At 39.0% G+C, this 27,911-nt stretch overlaps 1 protein-coding gene across 1 annotated transcript; it reads left to right on the top strand.

The window, feature by feature from the left end:
* The first annotated feature begins 64 nt into the window (after positions 1-64).
* On the top strand, positions 65-26,259 carry WDR48 (WD repeat domain 48). Its single transcript, XM_026718478.2, has 19 exons — positions 65-130; positions 4,257-4,397; positions 5,693-5,771; positions 6,272-6,354; positions 6,451-6,580; positions 8,571-8,659; positions 10,137-10,238; positions 10,791-11,015; positions 14,474-14,548; positions 15,249-15,351; positions 16,934-17,031; positions 18,307-18,414; positions 19,064-19,160; positions 19,991-20,086; positions 21,508-21,613; positions 22,415-22,502; positions 24,049-24,125; positions 24,213-24,405; positions 25,771-26,259. The coding sequence occupies exons 1-19, from the start codon at positions 83-85 to the stop codon at positions 25,864-25,866; spliced, it is 2,034 nt and encodes a 677-aa protein (XP_026574263.2). The 5' UTR covers positions 65-82; the 3' UTR covers positions 25,867-26,259.
* The last annotated feature ends 1,652 nt before the right edge of the window (positions 26,260-27,911 follow it).

The following is a 27,911-nucleotide window of genomic DNA, read 5'->3' as shown; positions in this document are numbered from 1 at the left end:
AGTCCCCGCCTCTAAAGGTGGGACTTCCGGGAGGTTTTTAAAATCTTCCCTCGGATATGACCACAGAGTGTCAACATGTAAGATGGCGGCTCATCACCGACAGAATACAGCGGGGCGGCGGAAAGTGCAGGTGAAGGAGGCGAAAGGGGCGCCCGGGCGGGAATAGAAGCTGAAGGGAGGGTGAGGGAAGACCATCGTGGCCGAGCTAAGCTGATCGAAGCGACGAACGATCGAGCGGCGTGGTGGCTTGTCGAGCAGAACAACAGGCGAAGGGCGGAGTGGACAGGCGGCTTTCTCCCCCTCGCCTCCCCTCCTGTGTGGGGATTCGCCTTGTATTACCTCTCGGCCCCGAGGCCGAGGATTATGGGGCTTGCCCCACCCGAGATCTGGCGGGTGTCACGTTGGGGAAGGTGGAAAGATTGTTCGGCTTCCTGCGTTGCTCGGAGCCGTAACAGTTTTCTGCTGTGAGAGGTGGCGTGTGGCCTTTTATTTCCCCCGTGACACACCACTCTTCCTCGGCCCAAGCTGTGAAAAACAACAATAACCCCCAAGTCCTATCTACCTCTGAATTGGGTGGCCTACTTCGCTGCCCAGAGTCCACTGGAGTTGGGCGGCTAAAAAATTCAGAACAAAATGACAGAGTGGGGGGAACCTTGTAGGTCATCTAGTCCGACCCCCCCCCCCAACAGGAGACCCTACACCATTGCTGACAGATGACAGTCCACTTGAAAGCTTCCAGTGATGAAGCTCCCACATTCCATGGGTTGATTGTTCTCACTGTCAGAAAATTTCCTCCTTATTTCCAGGTTGAATCTCTCTTTGTTCAGTTTCCATCCATTATTCCTTGTCTGGCCTCCAGGTGCCTTGGAAAATATGTTGACCCCCTCTTCAAATAATGATGTCACAGATCTAATATAATATGAGAGTTGAGGTGGGTCACAAAGAAAAATTCCAGACAAAGACTGGGGAGTCTCTCCATTTCACCTTGAAACTCGGTGAGGGATCTTGTGTTCTGAGCCTACCTTACAGAAAACAAAAAGTGGAATATTGAGTCTCCCCACTTGCAGTCTGGATTCTTACGGGTTTTATATATACTACTTTGGGTTTTAATGAATCAATTTTCTTCCAGTAAAAAATACCCCAAAGATTAAAATGTGAAGCTGGGTATATTAAACCCAGAATAGGCTTCACTCTATCTTTGATATCATTTTATTACATCCATTAGTGACTAAGTTCAGCAACCCTAGCTAGCTTTTCTCTCCTGGAGGCACTATCCTAAGCCAGTCCCAATGCTTTTAAGTGATTATATGCTAGATCTTTAAAAGTACCAGTTGTCAGCTTTTCCAATTCTCCATCCTTTTCCTATTCTTTCAAAATCATTTTGAATAGCTTTTTGTGTGTGTGTGTGTATGTGAAGGGTAAAAAAAATAGCTTAGCTTTTGCTGCATCATTGTGTTTCTCACGCCAGTTTTGAGTACATATAGTCCTCAATTTACGATCACAAGTCCAAAATTTCTGTTTCTAAGTAAAACATTTCTTAAGTGAGATTTGACCCATTTTATGATAAAGGTTTATTGCCAATGAATCATTGCAGTTAATAACATGATTGTTAAGTGATTTTGGCTTCTCCGTTGACTTTGCTTGTGAGAAGGTCTCAAAAAATGATCACTTGACCCTGGAACACTGCAACCATCATAAATGTGAGTTAGTTGCCAAGTGTCTGGATTTTGATCACGTGACCATGAAGACACTGCAATGATCATAAATGTGAAGAAACAGCCATAACTCACTTTTTCAGTGCCATTGAAGGTCAATAAATGAACTGTTGTAAGTTGAGGACTATCTGTATAACTGTTTCTTGTTATAGTGGAGTACATTTGGAATAAGTGTTGTTTATCTGGATCTTCTAACAACGTAAATCTTAAGACCCAAGACCCATGAAAAACACATGGTGTTGTGGGAACCCCATCCCCCCACCCCAGAAGAATTAAATATTTTGGGAAATATTAAAAAAGGCAGAATATTATATTCCCCCAAAGGGAGAAAAATGGAAAAACATGCTCTTAAAGACAGAAAGCAGACTCAGTCTTTAATAGCCCTCAGGAGATATTTTGTGCCCATTAAAAAGGATTGGGCCAACCTATTTACAAGACAAAGAATGTCAGCTCCAGGATAATAGGATAAAGGACAGGACATTGAGAAAAGCTGAAACATTAACTCAGGCTAGAGGCAATAGATAACAGGATAAAATCAATTACCCATGCCTGACAGGATTAGAATTAAGGAAGCCTTGGTGAAACACGTAAAACCAGTCACATAATAACACACAAGGCAAGCCTCCAAATTACAAAATGTTGTAAATACTGTATAAAAAGCCCATGTAAAACCAGTCCAGTTGTTCAGCTGACCCAGAACTGCACGCTGTCTTTGTGGTTCTGTTCAATAAACTTTCTTTCCAACCAGCCTCCATGTTGTTTTCAGCGTCTTTCTCTCAGCTTGGAACTGAACCAGATGGATTTTCCTTCCAACAGTATATTATTCCCTACCTATGAGCAAAAATCTTCCCAAATTAAAGCAACAGTTTGTATCATTAAAGATGTACTGTGAGGCTTGCTAGGGAGCGGGTGGCTGTTTTAATTTTTTCTCCTAACCAAACATTCTAAATTTCACGTCTCTTTGCCCTGCGGAATGTAGCTCCTTCTAGGAAATACAATATTCCATCACAGTAAATGTCCTGCAAAGATCATAAATTTATGCATGCCCCTGTTTGCACCTGCTGGAGGAGAAAGAGTATTGAGAATGTAGCAAGACAGAATCCATTGCTCACTAAAGCTGCAGATAATGCAGAATGCATTTAAAACACTCTCCTAATAATCCTAAAGTGGTCATCTGACCCTGAGATATCTTTTCAGTAGCCAGAACATTTCATATTGCTGATTATTTTTCTTCTCGCAATCTGTTTTGTTGTTCTCAGAATACTGGAAGAAATAGGATTAATTGCTTCTTGCCATATGATGCAGTATACTGTTATATTCATAATTGTATCTACAAAACAAAATAGTATCATGTCTCAGATTTAGGAAATCAGGTAAAATTGTGAAATATCTCATATTTGTTTGGTTATTACAGATATTAATGAATCTTTAGTGCTGTCATTCTATAATAAGACTACATTGTCTTACACAAAGGGGACTGTGTCTGAAGATATGGCATGGCATGACACGAGAATACCAACACTTGTAGAAATGATTTTTTTTTTAAAAGTGATAAAAATTCTTTAAAGTTGTGTGAACTAAAATTCCTTTGTAAGAAAGAAAATCTAATTATAGTTAGGGAATTAGCATGAAAATGTGGATTTAAAGAGATGGATTTATAGAAATAAGGTTGCTACTACTTAGACACTTCATATAGGGCTCTGAAGACATGGTATAGCCAATAAGTTTGGAGGCTCCCAATATGATATAGAGCCCAACATGCAGCTTGTTTGATTGTTGTTGGGGTGTACGGGACATTATCGGTTTTTGTATAGGGTTTTCTTCTTTTTAAGCCACCCAGGGTCACTAAGAGTGAGTTGGACAACCATATAATATTTTTAATAAATAAAGTAAAATAAATATCTAGGAGCAGATCCTCTTTGTTGCAGGTTCTTTTTCCTTCAAAGATCATAGAATTCTAACGACATGAGAAATTTAGAGCAGAAAAATGCGCCTGAGCATTTTCAAGGTCTTATTACAAACAGCTGAATGTTGAATATTGAAAGATGAATTAAAGTATTTAGAGATCATGTGGGTTTGATAAAACATTCTGGGCCTTTTTGTTTAGAATAAACTCAAGATGTCCATTTATCATAAAAATGCATAACCTGGAAGGTACATCTTAATTATTGTTCCTGCTGGCTAATCTAGATTTAAAATGAATAAATAAACAAGCTCAAGTTACAAAACTCCAGTTTCAGTGATTGGGGCAATCTGGAATGCTTGAAACAATACAGCTTGAGGTGTCCAAATTTCAATTTTGTTGCTAAATTATGCTGAGACAATTCAGTATAACAAAAAGGAATGGAACATTCCCAAATTATCTGGAATGCTCCATTCCTGAATGTGTGAATTTTGTACATTCCTAATATGAGACATCAGTTGTTTAGGAATTCATTATTTTAAATGAAAATGAGATATTTTTGAGCATGCTTGAACAGAATGATGTTTCTGCTTTATAGTTTCTTAATACTTCTGTTGGATTTATACCAATTATTTTAGGTCTCTTATGTAATTAGAGATGAGGTGGAGAAATATAATCGCAATGGGGTAAATGCACTGCAGCTGGATCCAGCGTTGAACAGACTTTTTACTGCAGGTCGAGATTCAATCATCAGGATATGGAGTGTAAACCAACACAAGGTAAATTAAGCATAGAATGTACTTTACATATATATGCTTTCACTTTTAGGCCTATAGTCAAATTAACTAGTTTACATCATTTAATAATAGGTTTGGAATTGTCTTAGCTAGTATCACACTTTCCTTATTTTTGCTTACTTTTTGAGTATTTTTTTTTAATTTGAGAGCTTCTCAGAATTTTCAGTTATCTGATCTACAAAAAGAATGGCAAATTTTAATCTGTGATTTGAAGTAACCATGAGTTAACCATATCTTAGTCTGAATCCATTCAGTAAGGCCAACTTAATTTGCGCTGAAACAAAATCATTGCCTGTGCTCCTCTTTTCAGCCAGACTTGGCTCCTAACATGACTCCCAACAATTAATCTTACATGGATGGTACCATTTCCCCCCGAAAATATGACCTAGCCTGAAAACAAGCCCAACCCGATTTTCACGTCTGTGCCCAATATAAGCCCATCCCCAAAACTAAGCCCTAGTTAAGCCCCTCCCACTACCTGGTTGTATGAGATGGGGCAAGGCGCATGAGTAAAAATCAGCCTAGAGCTGCCCTATGTGTTCTGCTTACTTTAGGACCGCTGCAGCCAGGCTCTCATGCCCCGACACCTGTCGCACGGCTGTTTGACTTTTGTGGATACTTGCAGCCGGATGCCACATGACACGTTGCACCAGTGTCATGGCTCCTGGCAGGACGCTGTGTGGTACATTACACCAGTGCCACTGCTCTCACACACAATGGCGCAACACAGCCTCCTGCACGAACATCATCACTGGCACAACAAGCCACATGGCATCTGACCGCCAGTAGCCACAGAAGTTGGGGAGCAGTATGACAGGTGTCGGGGAATGGGAAGCCTGGCTGTAGTTGTCCTAAGGTAAGCAGGTAAGACATCCCCCGAAAATAAGACCTGGTGCTTATTTTGGTGCCCCAAAGAAAATAAGACCAGGTCTTATTTTTGAGAAAACATTGCATGGTCGTCTCTTCTGTTATTTTGTATTTAGCCAGCCCTTTCACTAAGGGTAGGGCTAGAAAAAGTGCCAGTGAATCATAGGACTGACTGACAGTAAAAATGCCACTTCCCAAAATGTTCTTCAAATAATCGCAATCCTATACCTATACCCTGGATTAATATGTGGCTCAAATAATTAAACTGGATCCTAAAGTTGTTGGCAATTGATGCACTGATTACTAACAGTAATTCTGAAATATAGATGAAACTGCCTCTTGTCATAACTGCCTCAAGAGAATTCTTATGATATAGGATTAAAACTCAAAATATTGTTTTTTAATTCCAGCAAGACCCCTATATAGCATCAATGGAACATCATACAGATTGGGTGAATGATGCTGTACTTTGTTGCAATGGCAAAACTTGTAAGTAACTTTTTGAATATTGTATGATGAAATAGAATGATGTGTGTCAGTTATCTCAGTGTTTGGTAGTTGCATAATTTTTCATTCTGTGTTCATAGGCCCTGTTTCAATTTATAGCAGTTATGTAAAATTCCAATTTATATAGTAATATTTAATAAACAGTAGAAGCCATTATCAACTAATGTTAATATACCTGACAAATAAAACTGCAAAAATTTAAAATAAGATTGCCAAGTGTCATAAAGCATCAGAAAATAAAATATTTTATGAATTAGGAATTTCTGAAACAATAGAAATGTTTTCCTTATATTGACAATATTGAGCAAAAACAAACAGCTGCTGAATTTCTCCAGAGATAAAGTTCCCAAAACATCCATCTGTTATTTAATTCTTGTATATGCTTCTGAGCAGTTATCAGTCGTATGATTCTGTGTTTTAATGGTAAACAGATTTTTCTTACTACTTGTCATCAAGACAAACAGTTCATTTTATCTTTATAGTGATATCGGCTTCATCTGATACTACTGTTAAAGTATGGAACGCACATAAAGGGTTTTGCATGTCAACCCTAAGAACCCATAAGGTAAAGTACAAAAAAATGCAATAAGCAATACTTGTGATGCCGTATCAGTATCCTAGTTACTTAGTTCTATTTGCCACATGTCTCTGTTTATTTTAGGATTATGTGAAAGCTTTGGCTTATGCAAAAGACAAAGAATTGGTAGCATCTGCTGGGTTGGACAGACAAATATTCCTCTGGGATGTAAATACACTAACTGCACTGACTGCTTCGAACAATACTGTCACAAGTAAGTATCCAGAAATAAACCCATGCTGGTTTGTGTATGATAGGGGACTCCAAACTTGGCAACTTTCCTATGCTGACTGGGGAATTCTGGGAATTGAAGTCCAAGTTTGGGAACTCCTAATACAAAACATGCTGTGATTATCAAATAATTCAATCTAAAATGCCCATAGAATTGACCGTGTGTCCTTCAGAAAATAACATCAGGATGGTCTCTGCACTGAATCCCTAAAAATTGATACAATCTTGAAATAACATTTTAATATGTAATAGTCCCCTTGCATTTATCTTCAGTGATAGCACAGTTATCTATGGGGTTTCTGGGAAGAGTTGCTGTTCCTTCAAAAATCTGGTTGATGGCATTCTCTTTGAAACCAATGCAATATAGTGTTAGATTGGCATCTTATATCAATCACTCAGAATAGAACTGGAAGAGGCCTTGGAGGTCTTCTACTCCAGCCCCCTGCTCAAGCCAGTGACCATATGCCATTTCAGACAAGTGACTGTCCAATCTCTTCTTAAAAACCTCCAGTGTTGAAGCACCCACAACTTCTGGAGGCCAGCTGTTCCACTCGTTCATGGACCTCATTATTAGGAAGTTTCTCCTTAATTCCAGGTTGCTGCTTTTCTTGATTAGTTTCCATCCGTTGTTTCTTGTCCTGACTTCAAGTGCTTTGGAAAACAAATTGACCCCCTCCTCTTTGGGGCAGCTTCTCAAATGCTAAAATACTGCTATCCTGTCCTCCCTAGTCCTTCTTTCTTTTAGACTAGCCAAACCCAAATCCTGCAATCGTTCCTTGTATGTTATAGTCTCCAGGCCTTTAATCATCTTAGTTACTCTTTGCACTTTTTCCAAAGTCTCAACATCTTTTTTGCAATGTGGTGACCAAAACTGGATGCAGTATTCTGGGTGTGGTCTTACTAAGGCTTTATAAAGTGGTACTAATACTTCACGTGATTTTGATTCTATGCCTCTGTTTATACAATCAAGGGTTGTATTAACCTTTTTGGCTGCCGCCACTCACTGCTGATTCATGCTTAAGGATCGTTCACTAGGACTCCAAGGTCCCTCTCACAGTTACTATTTTTGAGTCAGGTTTCACCTAATTTGGACTTGTGCCTTTGGTTTTTTTTTTTTTTTTTTGCAAAACTTTGCTTTTCTCCACCTTAAATTTCATTTTGTTGGATAGGGCTCATTGTTCCAAGTCTGTCAAGTTATTTTTGGATCCTGAGCTTGTCTTCCAGGGTATTGGCTATTTCTGCCAGCTTAGTGTCATCTGCAAATTTGATGAGTTCCCCTTCTATTCCCTCATCTATATGAAGATGTGGAAGAGTACTGGGCTTAAGACAGGACCTTGTGGTACCCCCTACTTACTTCCGTCAATGTAGATGTAGTACCCTTAAGGACTCCTCACTGAGTACGGTTTGTTATCCAGAAAAACAAATCTGGTGGTGATGCTGTCTATCCAACATTGTTCTAGTTTACCAAGAAGTAGGCTGTAGTCTACTTTGTCAAATGCCTTGCTGAGGTCTAAATATACAGTACTACGTCCACAGAGTTTTGCTGGTCTACTAATTTTATCAAAGTATGAAATAAAAAAATGTTTGTCATGATCTATTTTTAACAAACTCAGGCTGGCTGCTAGTTCTAAATTTATTTGTTTTTAAACGTTCACAGATCGTTTTTTGATTATTTTTTCCAGTGTCTTCCCATTGATGTTAGGCTATTTGTTTATGTAATTTCCTAAGTCTGTGGTTTTTTCCCCCCTTTTCTGAAGATAAGATAAAATATAAGACTGGAATGTTGCAGATTCAAATAATTATATAAGTGCAACACTACCCCATTCTGACATAAATTTCAAAATTTCTGTCCTAAAGCTGCTCTATTGGGTTTTTTTTTACTATTAGAATTGTTATTTTAAGTTTGCTTCCCCCCACCCTCCAACTTCCCGAAGTGCTTTCTCTCAAATAATATTGTGTTTTCTATCCAACAGCTTCTTCCCTTAGTGGGAACAAAGACTCAATCTACAGTCTTGCTATGAATCAGATGGGAACAGTAATTGTATCCGGGTCCACTGAAAAGGTAATCACAATTTAGATAGCTTATCCCCACAGGATGAAATGAATTACTAAAAGGATTACGAATAAGAGTTTGTGCGCAGCTATGAAACAAATTCGGGAGCCCTTTTCTGCAGTAGAAAAAGAAAAGTCGTCCATCTTATGGTAAAGATGGTTAATTGTAAGATCTCCATGCTACCGGTAATACAATAATCCTTGAATTACACTAATTCATTTAATGACTGTTTGAAGTTACAATAGCACTTAAAAAATTATTTATGATCGTTTTTTGCATTTATGTCTATTGCAGCATCCCCATGGTCACATGATCAAACTTCAGATACTTGGCAACTCGCATGTATTTATGGCAGTTGCAGTGTCCCGGGGTCATGTGATCACCTTTTGTGACGTTCTGACAAGCAAAGTCAATGGGGAAGTCAAGTTCAGTTAACAACCAGGTTACTAACTTAACAACTGTAGCGAGTTCACTTAACAACTGTGGCAAGAAAAGTCATAAAACGGGGAAAAACTCAATAAATGCCTCATTTAGCAGCAGAAATTTTGGGCCAAATAGTGAACATAAGTTGAAGACTACCTGTAATCAATTTGGATTTTCTTGTTGATCTAATGCACTGAGTTAATGAGGCAAACTATAAGGAACCCTCTTCAGACATGTATGACTACGTTTCTGTCTTATCAGGAGAAAAAACCCATAAAGGAGCAGATACTTTTAATACAAGGATTCCAATTTTATAGTTTTGGAGTAGTGGCATGTACTGTATATTCTTTAAATAAATTTAAATTTAAACAATTTCTTATTTCTGATAACCCTAGGCTTGCTATACCCATGCTATGCAAGGATTGCATTTGACTCAGTTAAATAGACTACTGATCTGGTCCATCATTGGACCATAACAGCAGAACAGTATTTTGTAAGCTGCAGGCATCGGCTCAGTTTCTAGAATTTCAGGATAGAGTGGAGAGAAAAAAAAAGTTTGAGATGTTCACAGGCTGAAATACATGGTTTACCATAAGAGTGTCCCAACTTCAGCAACTTTTAAGATGCATGGACTTCAACTCCCAGAATTCCCTAGCTGGTTGGGAAACTCCCGGTACAGTTTTATAACTCAGTCTATGTCAGGAACAAAGCTTATTCTAGAATTTTTGTTCTTCATAAGTTCTTGTTTTCTCCTTGTCATTTCAATCTCTCCACCAAACCAAGTGGTGTTACACTGACATAAGTGGCTGATTTGGTTGGGTGGAAATGATATATAGATACATAACACTGTAACAGAGAACCATTTAAAAAAAAATCAGGCCGACAGCTCTCCAGAGTAAATATTGCTTTTCTAAAAGATCTAAGCCTTAAAGGTTTTGAAATTGGTAGCATCTCATTGTATTAATATTAATGTGAGTAGCTTTTGAAACCCTAATTTCAAGCAATATGAGAATATATGAACAATACCATTAAAGAAGTGGTGCCAATTTTATTTTTCTAACAGGTTTTAAGGGTGTGGGACCCAAGAACTTGTGCAAAACTTATGAAACTCAAAGGACACACAGACAATGTTAAAGCTTTGCTACTGAACAAAGATGGTACACAGGTATGTTTTTAATGTACTTTCACCAGTTCCTTGGCTTTCATGTTATAATATTTTCTTCATCCAATTAGACTTACTTCAGTAACATGGTTCCAATTACTTAAGCAAAAATTATATTTAAATCCACTCTATATCATAAATCTTATCTCTGAGTATCCTGAATTGAATTTCATATTTAACACTTATGCGTTATAAGTATTTTTTACAGAGCCAATAAACAAGACTGGCATTTTAAGTCGTGTCAAACATGAATGGGTCAAACTATGGATGAGTATTTCGTTTTAATAACAAAAGTAATATAGTAAATATAGCTTTTAACCATTTAGTGTTTCACAATCTAAGATAGGTGAATTTCAACTCTCTTTGTTGTTATCCATGCTAGCTGAGGAATTTGTGTTAAAGTTCAGGCTTCTTTAACTCACCAAAGTTGAGAAACAATTGAAATATCATCAAGCACCTCCATTGCATTCCGTTGGTCAAAAGACTGCTTTTTTCTGAGGCTTTGTGCTTAAAATTGGGTATTGTAGCATTTTTAAAAAACTCTCATTCTTGCAGTGTCTTTCTGGCAGTTCCGATGGAACTATCCGACTCTGGTCACTTGGTCAGCAGAGATGTATAGCTACGTACAGAGTCCATGATGAAGGCGTATGGGCACTTCAAGTCAATGAAGCTTTCACTCATGTTTATTCGGGTGGAAGAGACAGAAAGATATATTGTACAGATTTACGAAATCCTGATATCCGTGTGCTTATTTGCGAAGAAAAGGCACCAGTTCTAAAGGTACTATTTCCCTAAAGATCTTCTTCAGGATTGGAGAACTAAAAATCTTTTCATTCTTTGGCACTCATTTGACTGTCCCGATGATTGTTGGAGAGATACATAGTATAATTTTACCCTTTTTACTGTTGTATTTTATATCTGTATTGACTTATATGTGGCCTTTACTATTAATGAAATGATTGCCGTTCACAGGAAACTGCAGGAAGCAACACCAGAGGCAATTGCCTGGTTAGCTGAATCAGACATCCAGTTACGAGGTCACTGCTATACCTCCATAAAAGTTTTGTTTATAATTACACACGTCGTGTATATATGTTTACTTCTGCAATGTTCTCATATGTTTAATAATAATATTAATGAAACTAATTACAAAACTTTTAAATTGGATTTTCATACAGACAAGTTATCACTCTTCCTTTCATACTTGAAATACGTGTCGTCTGGTGTTTTTTTTTTAAGTTTTATTGGGTTTTCACAAAACATAATAGAAATAAAGCATCTTTTTTTGAGAGCAGCATGATTCCAGGTTATCACATCTCCATACAGACGTATATTGTATTCAATTTCATATCTTGTCACTATTTTATCAATTTTTCAGTAATTCTTCTCTTCCCTTACTTTCGTCAGCCTTATTTTATAATTATCTTATTTCTTTCTAATTCAATTACATATCTTTCTAAATGTCTATATCTTTCTAGTCATTATACTTTTACTTTTGTCTGTCCTACTTACAATTTCATAGATTCTTTTCCATCATCATCCCGAAAGGGAAGAGAAAGAAGAAAATTCCCTCCCCCTTTCAGGCATTAAAAAGCAAGGTTCCCCCTATAATTACCAAGTAGAGTGTGTCACCTTTATATTTTAAAATTATTATCCTTTCAAATCTCATTAAACATTTATACATTATACAATTATAACATTCAATTTCTAATATCTATTTTATATCATATAACTCTTATCAACTGAGTTCCTCTTGGTACTTTCCCTTAAAAATACACACTTAATTCTAAAAAAAGATAAAATATATAAAAATAATGAATAAAATTATTATTCCATTCAAATTCATCCTGACAACTGATATTGATTTCATTATAAATCTTTCACATTTCAATTGTATTTTATAAATCCTTAAAAACAATTAAAATATTTTCATTCCTTCCTCTTATTTCCTAGCAAGCATTCCATTACATCACAATACCAGTTGTATCTTTCACTTTAATCATCAATATTTCATATTTTCTAGCTCATTACTATTTCTAATATAACAACACTGTCTCTTGTATCCTTACAGAATCCTCTCTTTTAATTTATGTTTTAACCATTATCGCTATGTCTTTTAAGTAAGCTAATACTTTTAATCCTTGTACATTTCCCATGTTTGTTTCCTGTTTTTGTCCCTTGTAACTTCTTTTCCTTTTTATCTTTTCCCCTCTTTTTCTCTCCACCCTTTCTGTCCCCCTGTCTCTCTGATTATCCCTCCTGTAATCCTCTCTTCTGCTTCTTTCTAATGTTATATTTACTTTTCAAACTATTCTTTTTTTTTAGTTGTTTCCCCAAGGCCTAAATTTTTAATTCCTTTCCGCCCCTTTTTCCATTTTACCCCACATTGCATTGTTTGGTCGTTAAAGATGGCTTCTTCTTTGTCCAGCCCTTCTTCAAGCGTTTCTTGTTGTTTTTCATAGTTCAAAATCTCTGTTTCTAAAAATTGAAGTGCGAAGCCAAAGGATCCTCTTCCCTTTTGCGACTCTTCTTTCATTTTTTAAAGTTCCATTTTTAATTCTTCAAAGAGTACTGCCATTTTAAACACTTTTAAACACCTACCCGATTGATTTTAATTCAAACCACTAAAAATCCAACACCCCAAATTCCAAAAATCACCATGTAATCCAAAGCTATCTCTTCTTGCTTCTTTCTTCCACTTTTCCTTTCCGGGAGCTCTGTTATATTGTAGCAAAGTTTCAGTTATAGTATATCCTTTGGAAATCTTTTTAAAGTCTCACAGTTAATTCTTTTTGTTTCCAGGTGATACTCTCTGTTATTTCCAAGTCCACCCTTTCTTTTTCCCTCCACTTTTCTCCTTTTGAGGGCTTTAGAATGTCCCAAAAATCTTTATTTTCCCTTTGACACTTTAATTTCAGCTTAGAATTGCCTGTTAGTGTCAAAGTAAATTAACACAAATTCCTTAGTTGAGTCTATTCTTTTTTAACTTTCAAAGCCAATGTGAGAAAGAAAAAAAATCTATTTTCCTTTTCCCCTCTCTTCGCTGCTCCTTTAAAAATCTTTTAGGAATCACGTTTGTGATAATTTTAGTTCCAGGGTACCTGTCATAGATGTTATCTCAGTTTAGCCCGGTCTGTCAAGCTCTCTCCTTTTGTCTTCCCTCCTGCTCGATCTTGTCCGGTCGGATTCCTCTTTGAGGTGGCCATTTCTGACCACTGCTGCAACCGCATTCGGGAAAGGGAGTAATGACCAGACGAGGAGGAGAGATGCGGCTCCCCTTGATTCAGCTGGCAGTCTCCCCTCTCTTCCCACCTCTACGGGGTGGCTTCAGCCCTGAATCCAAAAGATCGGGGTGCTCCAGCGGCGAGCACGGATCAAAACCGTGCACGATTGCGGATTTCGGTCCATCGCCGAAGAAGCCCAAACCAGAAGTCTGAAATACGTGTCATCTGTTGACATCCCCTAATTGCCATGAAAGTCCTTTCTTCAGGATCCTGTGTGTTTTTAATATAGTGCCTCTTTGATCTCATTCACCCGAGAGAGAATATAACATAATCTGTTCCAGTATAGGATCTGATGAAATCCAATGCAGTGAACTTTCCTAACATTCTGCTAACCCCTTTTGTGAAGAATTGCTAGAGAAGAACAATAGCAGTTTTCTGTACCATGGGTTCTGCAGTTGGCCAAGTTGATGGGAAACTTCCATGATGCAGAGAGGTCACAGCTCACTTTTTGTAGCATTTGGCAGAAATTGGAAGATATAACAGGACAGATCCATAGTGTAATTGGATGAAAGAAATCCAGAGAATACTGTGGCTTTAGGCCAGAGGTGGGGAACTACGGCTCCATTATGACTTGTGGACTTCAGCTCCCAGAATTCCCAGCCATGCTGTCTCAGGAATTCTGTAGTCTAAAAAAGGGCCATAGTTCCCCACCTCTGCTTTAGGCTAAGAAGAAAAGGCAGTGACAAAATATGTCCCACATCTTTGCCAAGAATGCTAGTTGGTACACTCAAGTCGGCAGTGTGTCAGGTTCAACTCGAATAATCTTTCCCTCTTTGTGCATTGTTTCCCTGTGATACCTAAGGGAGAAGAACTTCCTGTGAAAAGAGCATAAAGCTAAATTGCAGTCTTCTCTATCTTCTTAACTCTGCATTGGGCTTTTGCGTGCATCATATCCTAAGGAAATGCTCATGAGCAGTTTCCCTTCTAAGATATGGATTTTCCTTTCTCATTTAGATGGAACTTGATCGATCTGCCGATCCTCCCCCAGCACTGTGGGTTGCAACAACAAAGTCTTCTGTGAATAAATGGGTATGAACTGCAATGCAATCATGTTTTAATCTATGTTTTTAAAATGTACATCTTCATTTGTCACTCAGTCCTGTGACTAAATGCTGTTTGAAGATTCATTTGCTCCAAGGGAAAAAAATATTAATCAGGATTGAGAATAATTAAGTTCCCTCTGATACATTATTCATTTTGATTGAATTATATGCTGTCATAAGGTTTATTAAAGGGGAAGGTTGGTTTGTGAGTCTCAGGTAAATTATGGGTAGGCCTCAACTTAGACCACAGTTGAACCCCAAATTTCCATTGTTAAGCAAGACAGTTATTAAGTTTTGCCCCATTTTATGACCTTGCCACAGTTAAGTGAATTGCAGTTCTAAAGTTGTAAGAAATGCTATTTAAGAGAATTTGGCTTCTCCAATGACTTTAGTTGTCTAAAAGTCACAAAAGGGGTTAACATGACCCAGGGACACTATGACTGTCATAAATATGAGCCAGTTGCGAAGCGTCTGAATTTTGATTACGTCACCGTAGAGACATTGCAATTGTAGTAATCGTGAAAAACAGTCACAACTCACTTTTTCAGTGCCGATGTACTTCAGACCGTCACCAAATGAAGAGTTGTAAATTGAGGACCCTGTCAATTCCTTGTAGGAATAGAAAAAAATATAGAAATACATGCTCCTACTGGGTAATTATCCTTTCCCTCCACTTTCTTTTTCAGAATTTGAAAGGAATTCACAACTTTAGAGCATCAGGTGATTATGACAATGACTGTTCTAACCCAATCACACCCCTGTGTACACAACCAGATCAAGTTATCAAAGGTGAGGTGATTATCTCGGATTTCCCCCCCCAAACTCTTAATTTAATGAAGGCAGGGATACAGATAAATAGCGGTGGCGGTATTCTACCGGTCTGGCCCGGTTCTACCTGGCCGGTAGCAGTGATGAGCAGCAGAGACGGAACCAGTTCTCTCCGCCTCTTTGCTGTTGGGCCCACCCGCCCGCCTGGGCTCCCATACTCACCATTCTCATACTTATCCTCTGCTTTTGGAGCGCAGCTGCTTTGTGCGGCACAGAAGAGTGCCGCGCAGCTGCTGCTGAAGCAACCAGAATCGTGCAGGCTTGCAGGAGGTGAGTTAGTACACCTCTGTGCCTGCACAAACACCTCTGTGCCTGCTCAAAGCGTGCGTTTGGCACGCACATACACGCAAAGTGTGTGCATGCATGCAAAGCGGGCCTACCAAGCCACGTCCACCCAACCGGTGGCAGAAATATTTGAATCCCACCGCTGATAAATAGTATATACTACAAAATTAGTTTGGGTGTCATTTTGGGCACTGTGATGTTCTGGAGTTCAGCAGTTGGTAAGTAAACAGCCCAAGGCGGGGAGGAGTAAGAAAGTACCCCAATATTGCCCCCTCTTAACTCTCTTCGTTATATAAAGTAAGGGTCTTCAAACTTGGCAATTTTAAGTCTTGTGAACTTCAACTCCCAGAATTCCCTAGCCAGCATGGCTGGTTGAGGAATTCTGGGAGTTGAAGTTCATAAGTGGAGACCCCACTTAGGAACTCCTGGAAAAGGAGCTGGAAAAAATCAAGATACTCCGTTCCAGAGCACTTTGAGATAATGATTTGCAAGAGCTTTTAGCCAGATCATTTTATACAGTTGTTCGACTATTGAAAGATGGTCTTTTCCCGGTCACATTTACCTGAGCCACCAGAGAAGGGAGGCAGGGATGCTATATATCCCCTCTCTTAAGGAGGTCCATCTAGTGCAGGGCTGTCAAACTCGCGGCTTGTGGGCCAGATGTGTCACATGCTGGCTACGCCAACGCCCAGCTTAGCGAAGGGGGGGAAAAGTCCCAATAGGTCATGTGATGCCACCATGACGATGCGAGTTTGGCATCCCTGATCTAGTGAGACCAAGGAGAAGGGCCTTCACCGTGGTGGCGCCTTCCCTTGGAACGCTATCAGAGATAAGATTGGTTTCGCGAGCAGGCTGGGCATCCTTGAATGATATGGAACCCATTGTTCTGATTGTTGTCACCAGGGGGCTGGGGATTGATTGGGTGTTGTATTGCGGTTTTATTGGTACAAGTTGCCCAGGGTCAACGTGAGTGGGTCGGGTGGATAAATTTTCTAAATAATCTTTTTTCCTTTTTAAATGGAAAAAGTCGGGAATCTTGACTCTATATTTCACGTGATGGAAACATCAAACCTTTTGAAGCAACCCTGCCATGCTTTCTTTCTGGGGTATCAGAACAGTACAAGGGAACATAAGATGAAAAAAATGAAATTAGTACCCCCGAGTTTTTTCTTACTGGAAAATGCCATATTTTCTGTATGTTTTCTGGATGTCAAATTGGCATGGATTATAGGATTCACTTTTGTGGTCTCTTTCTTAGGTGGTGCAAGTATCATTCAGTGCCACATTCTCAACGACAAGCGACATATACTAACCAAAGATACAAACAACAATGTGGCATATTGGGATGTACTGAAGGTCAGTGGAACTAGTAGTTTAATGTATGTGATTTTGGCATTTAAAACCCTCCTCCTTTCCTTGTTCCTTGCCCTTTTATTCCCTTAGAACAGGGATGGGAACTGTGGCCCCTTTATGACTTGTGGACTTCAACCCCTGAGCATGGCTGGCTCAGGAATTCTGGGAGTTGAAGTCCACAAATCATAAAGCGTCCATAGTTCCCCACCTCTTCTTTAGAACATAAGCAAGTTGGCAGTATCTGTCTAATTGAGCCTGGAGTTCCTGTAGCACTCATGATATTTTAAATTGCCAAACTTGCCACTTGTTATTTCTGACTGTTTCTTAAGAGCCATTGCCAGATATAAACATTACTCTTTTGCCTAAAAGGTATTGTTATTATTATTATTGTTATTGTTATTACCTTTAATGTCAAGAGTATGTGTACAGTGAGATTGGCTGAGCCTCCCTTCGTGCAACCCCTGCTCCCCAACACAACTCACAGTGGGGATAGAAGCCCCTGACCCAGTCCTAATGTTATTACACTATGTGACCTTGTTGCACAACGTGCCGGCCCCGCAAATCTATCATACTCTGTTGACATGAAATTATTTTCTGTTCAGAAATCTGACAGCCCACAGATAGAAACGGTTCTTCAGCCTGTTGGTGCGGCTGGCTATGCTGCTCTAACTCCTACCCGATGGCAGGAGAGTGAAGAAGTGCTGGCTGGGGTGTGAGTTGTCTCTGAGAATTTTCCTCACTCTTCTAAGGCACCGAGCCCTAGCGAGGTCATCTAGTGATATCAGGGAACAGTCCGCAATGTTTTGTGCTGTGCTCACCACCCTCTGTAATGTCTGTGTGCTTATTTAAAAAACGTAACCATGCAGTTGCTTTCGCAACCAATACTTATAACTACTTGTAACAACTTACCCAGCTGTAACAGGGTTGGGGTTTTTTTTTTTTTTTTGAGAAAGATTCCTGGTAAGGCATTTTTTTTACAGCATGCTGGTTGGAGAATTTTGGAAGTTGAAGTCCACCTATTTTAGAGTTGCCAAGGTTGGACACCTCTGACTTACAGTGAGCTGTCCTAAGAGCTCCTTTCAGTTTTGTGAAACATTGTGGTGGATTAAATAGAAAATTAGCCAACTTTGAGTCAACTGCTCCATTGGGAGTACATTAATATTTTATATTAGTATATAAATTACTATAGTATATATTATGCTATGTACTTACAGTAAGCTACGTACCATGTATGTATATGGTAATCTGTTAGATTTGTTTGGCTTTCTCATTATGTAGGCATGTAAAGTAGAAGACCTTGGAAAAATGGACTTTGAAGAAGAAATTAAGAAAAGATTTAAAATGGTTTATGTACCAAATTGGTTTTCAGTGGACTTAAAAACTGGGGTAAGGCACATTTTTAATAATAGTAACCATTTCAGATGAGATGATGTATGCTGCTTTGCTGTTTAATTATTCCAGGCAGTTGCTATAGAGCTCTGGGTAATAGTCATGGATTCCTTTCCCACATTTTATTCAGACAATGTGCTGTGAGATTTAAAATAACACTCAGTAACCCAGCAAGTATATCAAATAGGAATCATTATAGGTCATAATATCTCCTTGTCTCCGACTTCTGATATCTGCCTGTGTAATTTTTTAAACTCAAAACACATAATGGAGCATATGTGGAGCATGAAGCAAAATAGATAAGAAAAAAATTTCCTTATTTCCAGGAACTAAAATATCCCATCACATGTATCAGAACAAGAAAAATCATTTACTGTATACGCACTTTGATTTTGTAGCCAGAATAGCAATTTTAATTCAAAAAATATTTCTTTGGACTTTAGTGAAAAGTAATAGGGAAATCTAGAAGTAAACATAATTTTTATTCTGTATCCTATTCAGGTTAAAATAGATCTATAATGTAATGAAGAAATTACATTGTTATTTGCTTATAATTCCTGTCAAATTAGATGTGCTCATTAGGGTTTTCTGTGTTTGAATACCAATAAAGCAGTACCACCTAATGGGCTTTGGGTTTTTTTGGCAGATGTTAACTATCACTTTAGATGAGAGTGACTGCTTTGCAGCTTGGGTCTCAGCCAAAGATGCTGGGTTTAGCAGTCCAGATGGATCTGATCCAAAATGTGAGTGTGTTGTTTTAATATAATGTTTTTGTCCTGAATTTAGGCTTCTTGTTTGTGTTGGCTGATTATACTGGAATTGGTCTTACAACTCATTCAGTTTTCAGGACTCAGTCTCTGAACTGGAACAAACTTGATGGATATTTTTTTTAATAGTTTGGAAATAATATTCAAAACTTTTAAACAGTTTAAACTTTTTACCTTTGTACAGTAATAAGAATAAGATTAAGGCTTACGTGGTAAAACTACTTTAGATGCCAGCTTGCAGATGTCAAGGAGCTGAATGTTTTAGTAGCTACAATTAGTTCTCAACTTACAAAAGTTCACTGACTGAAAAAGGGGACTTAGAACAAATTTTCACACTTACAACCATTGCACCATCCCTGTGGTCACATGATCAAAATTCAGCCTCTTGGCAACTGCCTCATATTTATGATAGTTGAAGTGTCCCTGGGGGGTCATGCAGTCCCCTTTTGCGACCTTCTGGCAAGCAAAGCACATGGGGAAGCCAGATTCATTTAACAGCCTGTGATTAACTGAACAACTGCAGTGATTCACTTAGCAGCAGAGGCAAGAAGGGTCGTAAAATGGGGCAAAGCTCACTTAGCCACAGAAATATTGGACTCAATTGTGGTTGTAAGTCGAGGCCTGCATTCTGTGGGACAGCAGGTCTGCTTTTGAAAAATCCCAGAGGTTGATATAGCTGGGGCGGATTGCGCCCTTCAACAAACACCGTGTATTTTTGTTCAAGCATCTGTGACTAATAGCAGTACTGCCCTGAATTGTTTATAATTAGTCATGCCTTTTTATTTCCTTTGTATTGCAATATATAGTGAACCTCGGGGGACTTCTGCTGCAGGCTCTGTTAGAATACTGGCCTAGAACCCACATCAATCCCATGGATGAAGAAGAAAATGAGATGAATCATGGTGAGCACTTCTTTCTTCCCCCCTGAGGGACTGGCACATTTCTGGTCGGTATTTCAAGCTGGTATTTGGGCTTCCTGGGCTTACAGAAAGCCCTGATGTATTATTTTATAAAATAACCCATGTGGATCAGTGCCTGTTCTTCCTAAAGTGATGGCAGGATGGGCGGTATATATACATGCTACATACATACATACATACATACATACATACACACATACATACATATATATATACATATTCCTAACATAGTTAGAAGGTAAAATATATATTTTGGACTGGCTTTAAAAAAAAAAAAATAGAACCACTATGGGACAACATCATCTAAGCCAGCAATCCCCAACCTTTTGCACACTAAACTAGAAGAAATAGTTTTCCACAGAACTGGTTTCTGATTGGGGACCCTGACAGATTGGGGGTGGGGGATGGGTTTTGCATGTTACCTAGATCCCGCTCATGTGCAGATGAAGCTTGGCTCACTTGCGCGGACCAGGTGGTAACAAGCCGCGGATTGTTTACAGGTTAGGATCTTTGATCTAGGGTAGTGTTCTTAAACTTTTTGCTCTCTGGACCCATTCTTGCTTTTAATGGAGGGTCCCCGAAGAGCTTTTGTTTGTATAGGGGGTGATGATGATGACAGTGATGACGTTATCCATTCAGTCACGTCGGACTCTTGATGATTCTGTGGGCCCAAAGTCAGATATGACTGAATGGAGAAGTTGGCTATAGATAAGCATAGGTTCTATTTATCTGTAATTATCCTAATTTTTAGGAAGATATTTAGGAAGAATTATCCTACTAAAAGTCTGAATGATGCATGGATAAATGAAATGGAAAGTAGTCTGGAGTTCTAGAAAGGAGGATCTCCTTCCCAGAGAGCAGAGAGACATTGGCGCTGGAATGATATGTGCTACATTTATTTCCACAAAATAAGCCTGAGACAGAGACCAGCTGGGGGAGTCTGAGGCAGGCAGACGGTTCCCAAAACAAAGAGGGTGCAAATGGTTGGTGGACGATGGACAATGGGAGGTTCGGGGGAAATTTTTCCTATGCCATTTTCACGTGAAATCATTAGAACTGGCATTTCTACTTCTGTACCTGCATGGAATCTTCAGTAAAGTTACACTCTTGGTTTAAAACAACGTCCTAGGAGTCTGGCGCGGTGGGACAGATTGACACACTGCTGTCATGTTGCCCCCCCCCCGCCCCACCCCAGTCCTTCCTTTCATCAGAGTAGACCTACCCAAATCCTGTAGCCGTTCTTCATATGTTTGAGCCTTCATTCCCCTAATCATCTTAAGATTTAATATTTTAATTATACATAAAACTAGATTTCATTGCAATAACAAGTCATGCTTTTGTCTTGAATTCAGTTGTGTGGTCTTAATAACAACGTGTCTTCTTCCTTGCCCATCTGGTAACAGTGAATGGTGAACAGGAGAACAGACTACAAAAAGGAAACGGGTACTTCCAAGTGCCGCCACACACACCAGTTATTTTTGGGGAGGCTGGAGGACGCACTTTGTTTAGGTACTGAAATTCTGGCAAAGAAGCCAGAGGGTGGGGTGGAGGAGGAGGAGGAGGAGGAGGTGTTGGGAGGAGCTTTTTCATCAAGCCACTAGAGTTGAAGGTTCTGAGAAGAGGGCCGGTCTTTGGTAGATAACATACAGGTAGTCCTTGACTTAAGCATTCAAAGTGGCCATTCAAAGTTATACTCGCACTGAAAAAAGTGACTTACGGCCATTGTTCACAGCTTCCCCGTGGACATGGGGTCAATACTTAGGGGCTTGGTAATTGGTTCATGACAGCTGCCGCATCCTAGAGTCACATGACTCTCTTTTGCGACCTTCTGACAAGCAAATGAGGAAGCCGGATTCATTTAACAACTGGGTTACTAATTTAACCACTGCAGTGATTCACTTAACAACCGTGGCAAGGAAGGCCACTACATAGGGCAAAGCTCACTTGATAACTGTCTCGCTTGGCAACATAACTTCTCCACACATACACACACACAGAGAATTCAGTTGTGGACTCAAGTCAAGAACTACCTATAGTCATGTGACAAAGTGACCTTTGCCAACAAGTGTCATGTGACTAAGCCCTAGAAATATTGACATCTCTCTCTCTCTCTCTCTCTCCTCTCCTCCCTCTCTCTCTACACACACCCACACAATTTGTATCCCAACTTTTTTCCCAGGGTGATTGTGTAGGTTGTCTGGGATAACGGAACGACCTAGTGACCTATTTTCCTACATATTTACATTTTTAACATTTTTCCCTTTGATCCTTCAGCACCTCATACTGCTTTTTCAAACTCTTTCCCTACAGGTTGCTATGCCGAGATTCTGGTGGTGAAACTGAATCCATGCTTCTTAATGAAACTGTGCCACAATGGGTAATTGACATCACCGTGGACGTAAGTGGGCCGAGAAGCCAAGGGGGTGTGGAATAACTTTATTTTCTTTCTGAAAATGTTACTGGTTGAGGGCATTAATTACAGTATGCGTCAGGTACCCTTATAATGAAGATGGAATAAACATTCTGATCTTCTGCAGCCTCTTTGTGGCTATATTTCTTACAAGTCCTTGCCATTAGCCATTCGCCCTGGGATTAAGATTACTGAGGAGTGTTAAAATTGCTTCATCCTGTTATAAATGGATGCTGAGAAAGGCGCACCCAAGTTAGAAATTATAATTATTAGAAATTAATAATTAAATATTATTTTAACTTTTTCTCATGCCCACTTAAGAGAAATCCTTGAAAATCCTGGGAGAATATTTGATGTTCCTGGGATCTGAGAGAGGTGATAGGACCGGAAAAGAAAATTGAGCCTCAGCCTGAATTCTTGTGCCTACGCTGAAATTTTGTTTCTAACTAAGTACAGCTTAATCTGTATCAGATGTAGATAGTTGTGGACTTACAACTGTAATGGAGCCTGCTCATTCGTCATAAGCCATGACATAACCAGCTTGGTCATGTGATCAGTCTGATTTTGCAGCGGTCTTTAAGCACATCTGTGGTTAAGTGAACCAAAGTTTTGCTATGGGCCAGAAGTGCCAGTTTTCAGCAAAATCCATGTAAAATGAAGTTGCATGCTTTCGGGATGCTGCACAGGACTGTAAACATTTTGTAGTGTAAAGAATGACTGTGTGACCATTGGGTTAGGGGGTCACAAGAACTGGAACTTTGAATCCAGGTTATAAGTAGTCCAGAACAGTGGTGGGATTCAAAAAATTTTGCTACCGGTTTTGTGGGCATGGCTTGATAGGCGGGGCAGGAGAAAGGATACCGTAAAATCTCCAGTCAGAGGTGCTATTTGCTGGTTCTCCGAACTACTCAAAATCTCCACTACCGTTTCTCTAGACTTGGTCAGAATCTGCTGAATACCACTTCTGCTCCAAAAGTAGGCCCATCATCACTTCGAATAGTCACTAAGTGCCTATTCACAAGTCAAGGACTGTGAGCATGTTCTGTATGTATCAGATATGTTCTGAATCCCATTCTACAGGTAGTGCTCAACCTACAACCGCAATTGAGCCGCAAATTTCTGTTGTTAAGTGAGACATTTGTTAAGTAAGTTTTGCCCCACTTTATGACCTTTCTTGCCAAAGTGGTTGATCACTTTAGTTGATAAGTTAGTAACCAGATTTTTAACTGAATCTGGATTCCCCGTTGACTTTGCTTGTCAGGACGTAAATGACCCCAGGACACTGCAAATGTCATAAATATGAGCCAGTAGCTAAACATCTAAATTTTGATCACATGATCATAGGAATACTACAAAAGTCATAACTATGAAAAACAGTCATCATAAATCACATTTTTCAGGACCGTTTAACTTTCAACGGTCACTAAATGAACTGTTGTAAGCCGAGGACTACCTGTATATGAACTACGTAAGTCTACTTCTTATAAGATTGATAGAACATGGACTGATTTCTGCTTTTGCTTTATTTTTACAGAAAAACATGCCAAAATTTAATAAAATTCCTTTCTACCTCCAACCTCACTCCTCTTCCGGAGCAAAAACATTAAAGAAGTAAGTATTCAGCAGAGAATAAAAATGTTTCCTAGAGTATGGAAAGCCAGCTTGTCAGCTCAACCCCAATTTCCATTTTGTCCCTAGGGACCGGCTCTCAGCCAGTGACATGTTGCAAGTCAGGAAGGTGATGGAGCACGTTTATGAAAAAATAATAAACCTCGACAACGAGTCCCAGACGACAAGCTCTTCCAATAATGACAAAACTGGGGAACAAGAAAAAGAGGAAGACATCGCAGTCTTAGCAGAGGAGAAGATCGAACTCTTGTGTCAAGACCAGGTAGGCAGCTCTGAGGTTCATCATTGAAAAAGAAGGGGTGGACTGCAGGTTGGGAAAGCCTAAATCAGTGTTTCTCACCCGTGGGCGGTTGAAGATGTATGGACCTCAACTCCCAGAATCGGGAAACACTGGGATAAATGTTCAAAAATGGTGCTGTACATCTGGAGTTTTGTCAGCTACATACAGGACAAAAGTATAACTGTATTCAGGTTTGAGTACCATGTTTCCCAGAAAATAAGACTGGGTCTTCTACTAATTTTTGTTCCAAAAGACATTAGGGCTTATTTTTCCGGTTAGATCTTATTTTTGGGAAAATACAGTTTCAAATGCATCCGTCTAGCTGACAGTCTTAACTGGGGCTTATTTTTGGAGTAGGGCTTATATTACGAGCATTCTGAAAAATCATGCTAGGGCTTGTTTTCCAGTTGGGTCTTATTTTCAGAGAAACAATATTGATTCAGCAGCTGTTTCCAAACCTCACCCCCAAAAATGAAAAAATAGTCCATTAAATCAATTCATCTAACCATTTTAAGATGCCGGGTGGGGAAATTGAAGCTGAAATCCACACATCTTTAACTGGCCACAGTTGGGAAACTTTGTGTTTAATGGCAAGGCTCCTCCTCAATAAATTTTCTCAACCACTAAGTGGATGGATATGACTTTGAATAAAAAAAACAACTTTATTTTCTCTGGAATCCATGGATAAGGAGAAAGACTTCTCTCTAGGGCAGAATTTGCTTGGGTAACAAGCAAGCCTTGAAATGGCACTGCTTTCTTCACAAAGGGGTCACATTGTGAAGGGAACAAATCCAGCCATCTGATATAACTGAACTGGAGAAGGTTTCAGATCTATGCTTCTAGTCCACAAGATAAACTGAGTTATAGGTAGTCCTCCACTTACAACAGTTTATTTAGTGACCATTCAGTTACAAAGGTAGTGAAAAAAATGACATGACCAATTTTCATACTTATGACCATTGCGACATCCACATGGTCACATGATCAAAATTCAGGCCCTTGGCAACTGACGGGTGGGGTCATGTGATTGCCTTTTGTAGTCAAAGTCAATGGAGAAGCCAAATTCATGTAACCACCATGTCACTAACTTAGTGATTCACATAGCAACTGTGTCAAGAAAGGCTGTATCATGGGACATAACTCACTTAACAAATGTTTCACTTAGCAACAGAAATTTTGGGCTCAATTGTGATCATACGTCAAGGGCTATCTGTCCTTATTTTGAGCGTGGTTCTTGCAATTAGCTCTCAGAAGAGAAAGTTGCAGGCTTACGACAAAGTCAAGAACGAGGGATATACTTCTTCACCTGGGGTATATTTAAACCTGAATTATTATTTTATATGACAGGTTTTGGATCCAAATATGGACCTTCGAACCGTGAAGCATTTCATATGGAAAAGTGGGGGTGATTTGACCCTTCACTACCGACAGAAATCCACGTGAGCCACCCGGTGGAACCCAACTGGTCGTTAACTAATTTGAGCTTCCTATGCTGGATCCAGCTTAGTACGCTAGAAGCCTACTTAAATGCTAAGATTTGGCGCTTTTAATGACTCAGCGCAGACAGAATCTACTTGAATTGAAGTGACTAATAAATCTGTAACATAGATTAAATCGGTATGATATAAATTCAAGATTGTCCATAGCAAGGTCAAGCAAGAGTGATATAAGAACCCCTTGACTTGTTCCTATTAAGGTGTGTACAGAGACAAGGTGACCCAGTGCAGATATCTGCAGTTCTCTGTTTATTTCCAAGATTATCATCCTTTATTCACTCAAGCTTGCTATGAAAAATTTTTCAGTCCTGCTGCTAACTCATTTTCAATTATTATTTTTTTTTAGGAAAAAAACCCAACCTTGCATGTACTGTATTTTGCTAATACATTCCATGTAGTAAATTTTGACCACTATGCCAGATAACTCTACTTACCGTGTGACAGATTACTCTTCTTGAACAGTTTCTATAGTCTAGACTGGAGAGGCTAATGTCCCTGCTGATGATTATCTGTAACTGATTTTTCTAGAAAACATTTTGATAACTCAAGAATCAGTAGGCTGTGTTATTACAGGGTCAGTTCAATGTGTGAACGTCACAATGAATTCATTCAGCATCTTTAACTAGAGTTCAAAATACATAATTTCCATTGTGCTAGAAGGCGGCATCCTGGTTCAGTTCCATAAGATTACATTCGATATTTGGCAGAAAACTTGACCTGGGTGATTATTTTCCTTTAATTGTTTCGTATGTATTTTTGATGTTGTATGCTGTACACAAGCTATGCTCATCTTGGCTTTTTATTCTGCACTGTCTCTTTAAAAAAATGTGACAGCTCTTTCATATTTGATTTGTATTCAAGTAGAGCCTATTTATTTAGCCACTGGGAAGAAGCATCCCAGTGGCTAAACAAGAAAAACTGAATTTGTTTTGATTGAAACAGGAGCATTCTGATAATAGTGTAAGTTTTGACTTGAAACAGAAACATAAATGCTTTTAAAAACAATCTGATAAACCTGGATTATTTCTTTCCTTTCCTCCTGAAATTAACGTTTTTTCCCCTTATGAGTGTTGAGATTTAGACTACACCCATTACTGAAGATTTATTTGAACTGTAAGGGGCATAAGGAAGAAAAACTTTGCTCTGGCAGTTTTTTGCAGCATGGAGATGCTTGTACACTCCCCATAGAAATAGAGAGGAGCAAAGGAGTGGACATTTGACCTAAGAGTCCTGTTGGGGCTGGACATGAATTATAAGAACCAGTAAAAATGATATAGGATGTTGTTTTATTGGCTAATTGTAGGATATCTTTTGGGTTATTCAGGCGTCTGAGTGTTTTTCTTTCAGAAGAGAATAATTTTTCTACTGACTGTTGCAGGGGAAATCGTAGTTGCTTTCAGGTATTTTCCTTTCCATTTGTATTGTGTGGTTTGTAACCACATAATATTTATTTACAGAAATTGCAAGGCTGTCAGTGTGACTGTGGTGCTGGAGTTAGGACCTGTTTGGGTTGGCTAGATGTGCTCCAGCTAACTGAAGTTATTGTTGAAGGAAGATCTGGTTCGAAAGGATGCCTGCACAGGTCTTTCATACCTCTTAACTTTGTGTAAATTTCATCCTTATGTACAGAATAGTTTGCCACATCTGTGCAACATTGCAGTTGAGTGAAGTAGGTGAATTCATTGATTACAACTAACTAACTTGTCTGGAATTATAATCCTTAAAAGTCTGTAATTCAAATTTTATACCCTCCACATTGCCACCAAAAGTAATGTTAACTCTGTTTTCCTATTTTAATTTAAAAATCAGCCAAGATTTCAATTTCTACACCCAGAAGGAACCATTTCAGAAAGATTAGCAGATGGCCTGCTAATGCCAAAAGAAATATGTACTTCACAATTGTATAGAAGTAATAATAAAAAATCTTTAGCTAAAATTTTAAGCTGTTTGGGGTGTTTCCTTTTACAAGTGTTGGTTTCACTGCTCCAAAGA

The sequence above is a fragment of the Pseudonaja textilis genome, chromosome Z, assembly GCF_049901715.1.
Source record: "Pseudonaja textilis isolate UNSWEBS1 chromosome Z, rPseTex1.2, whole genome shotgun sequence".
Classification (NCBI taxonomy): Eukaryota; Metazoa; Chordata; class Lepidosauria; order Squamata; family Elapidae; genus Pseudonaja; species Pseudonaja textilis.
Note: the sequence above shows the minus strand (reverse complement) of the source record. Positions and strands in the feature narration are given on the sequence as shown.

Bases quoted from the DNA above. Each gene is read 5' to 3' on its own strand.
- WDR48 (XM_026718478.2), top strand. From the start codon at position 83: ATGGCGGCTCATCACCGACAGAATACAGCGGGGCGGCGGAAAGTGCAG. The intron at 17,032-18,306 runs GTCAGTGGAACT...CTCATTATGTAG, and splicing joins CATATTGGGATGTACTGAAG to GCATGTAAAGTAGAAGACCT. The intron at 21,614-22,414 runs GTACTGAAATTC...CTTTCCCTACAG, and splicing joins GGAGGACGCACTTTGTTTAG to GTTGCTATGCCGAGATTCTG.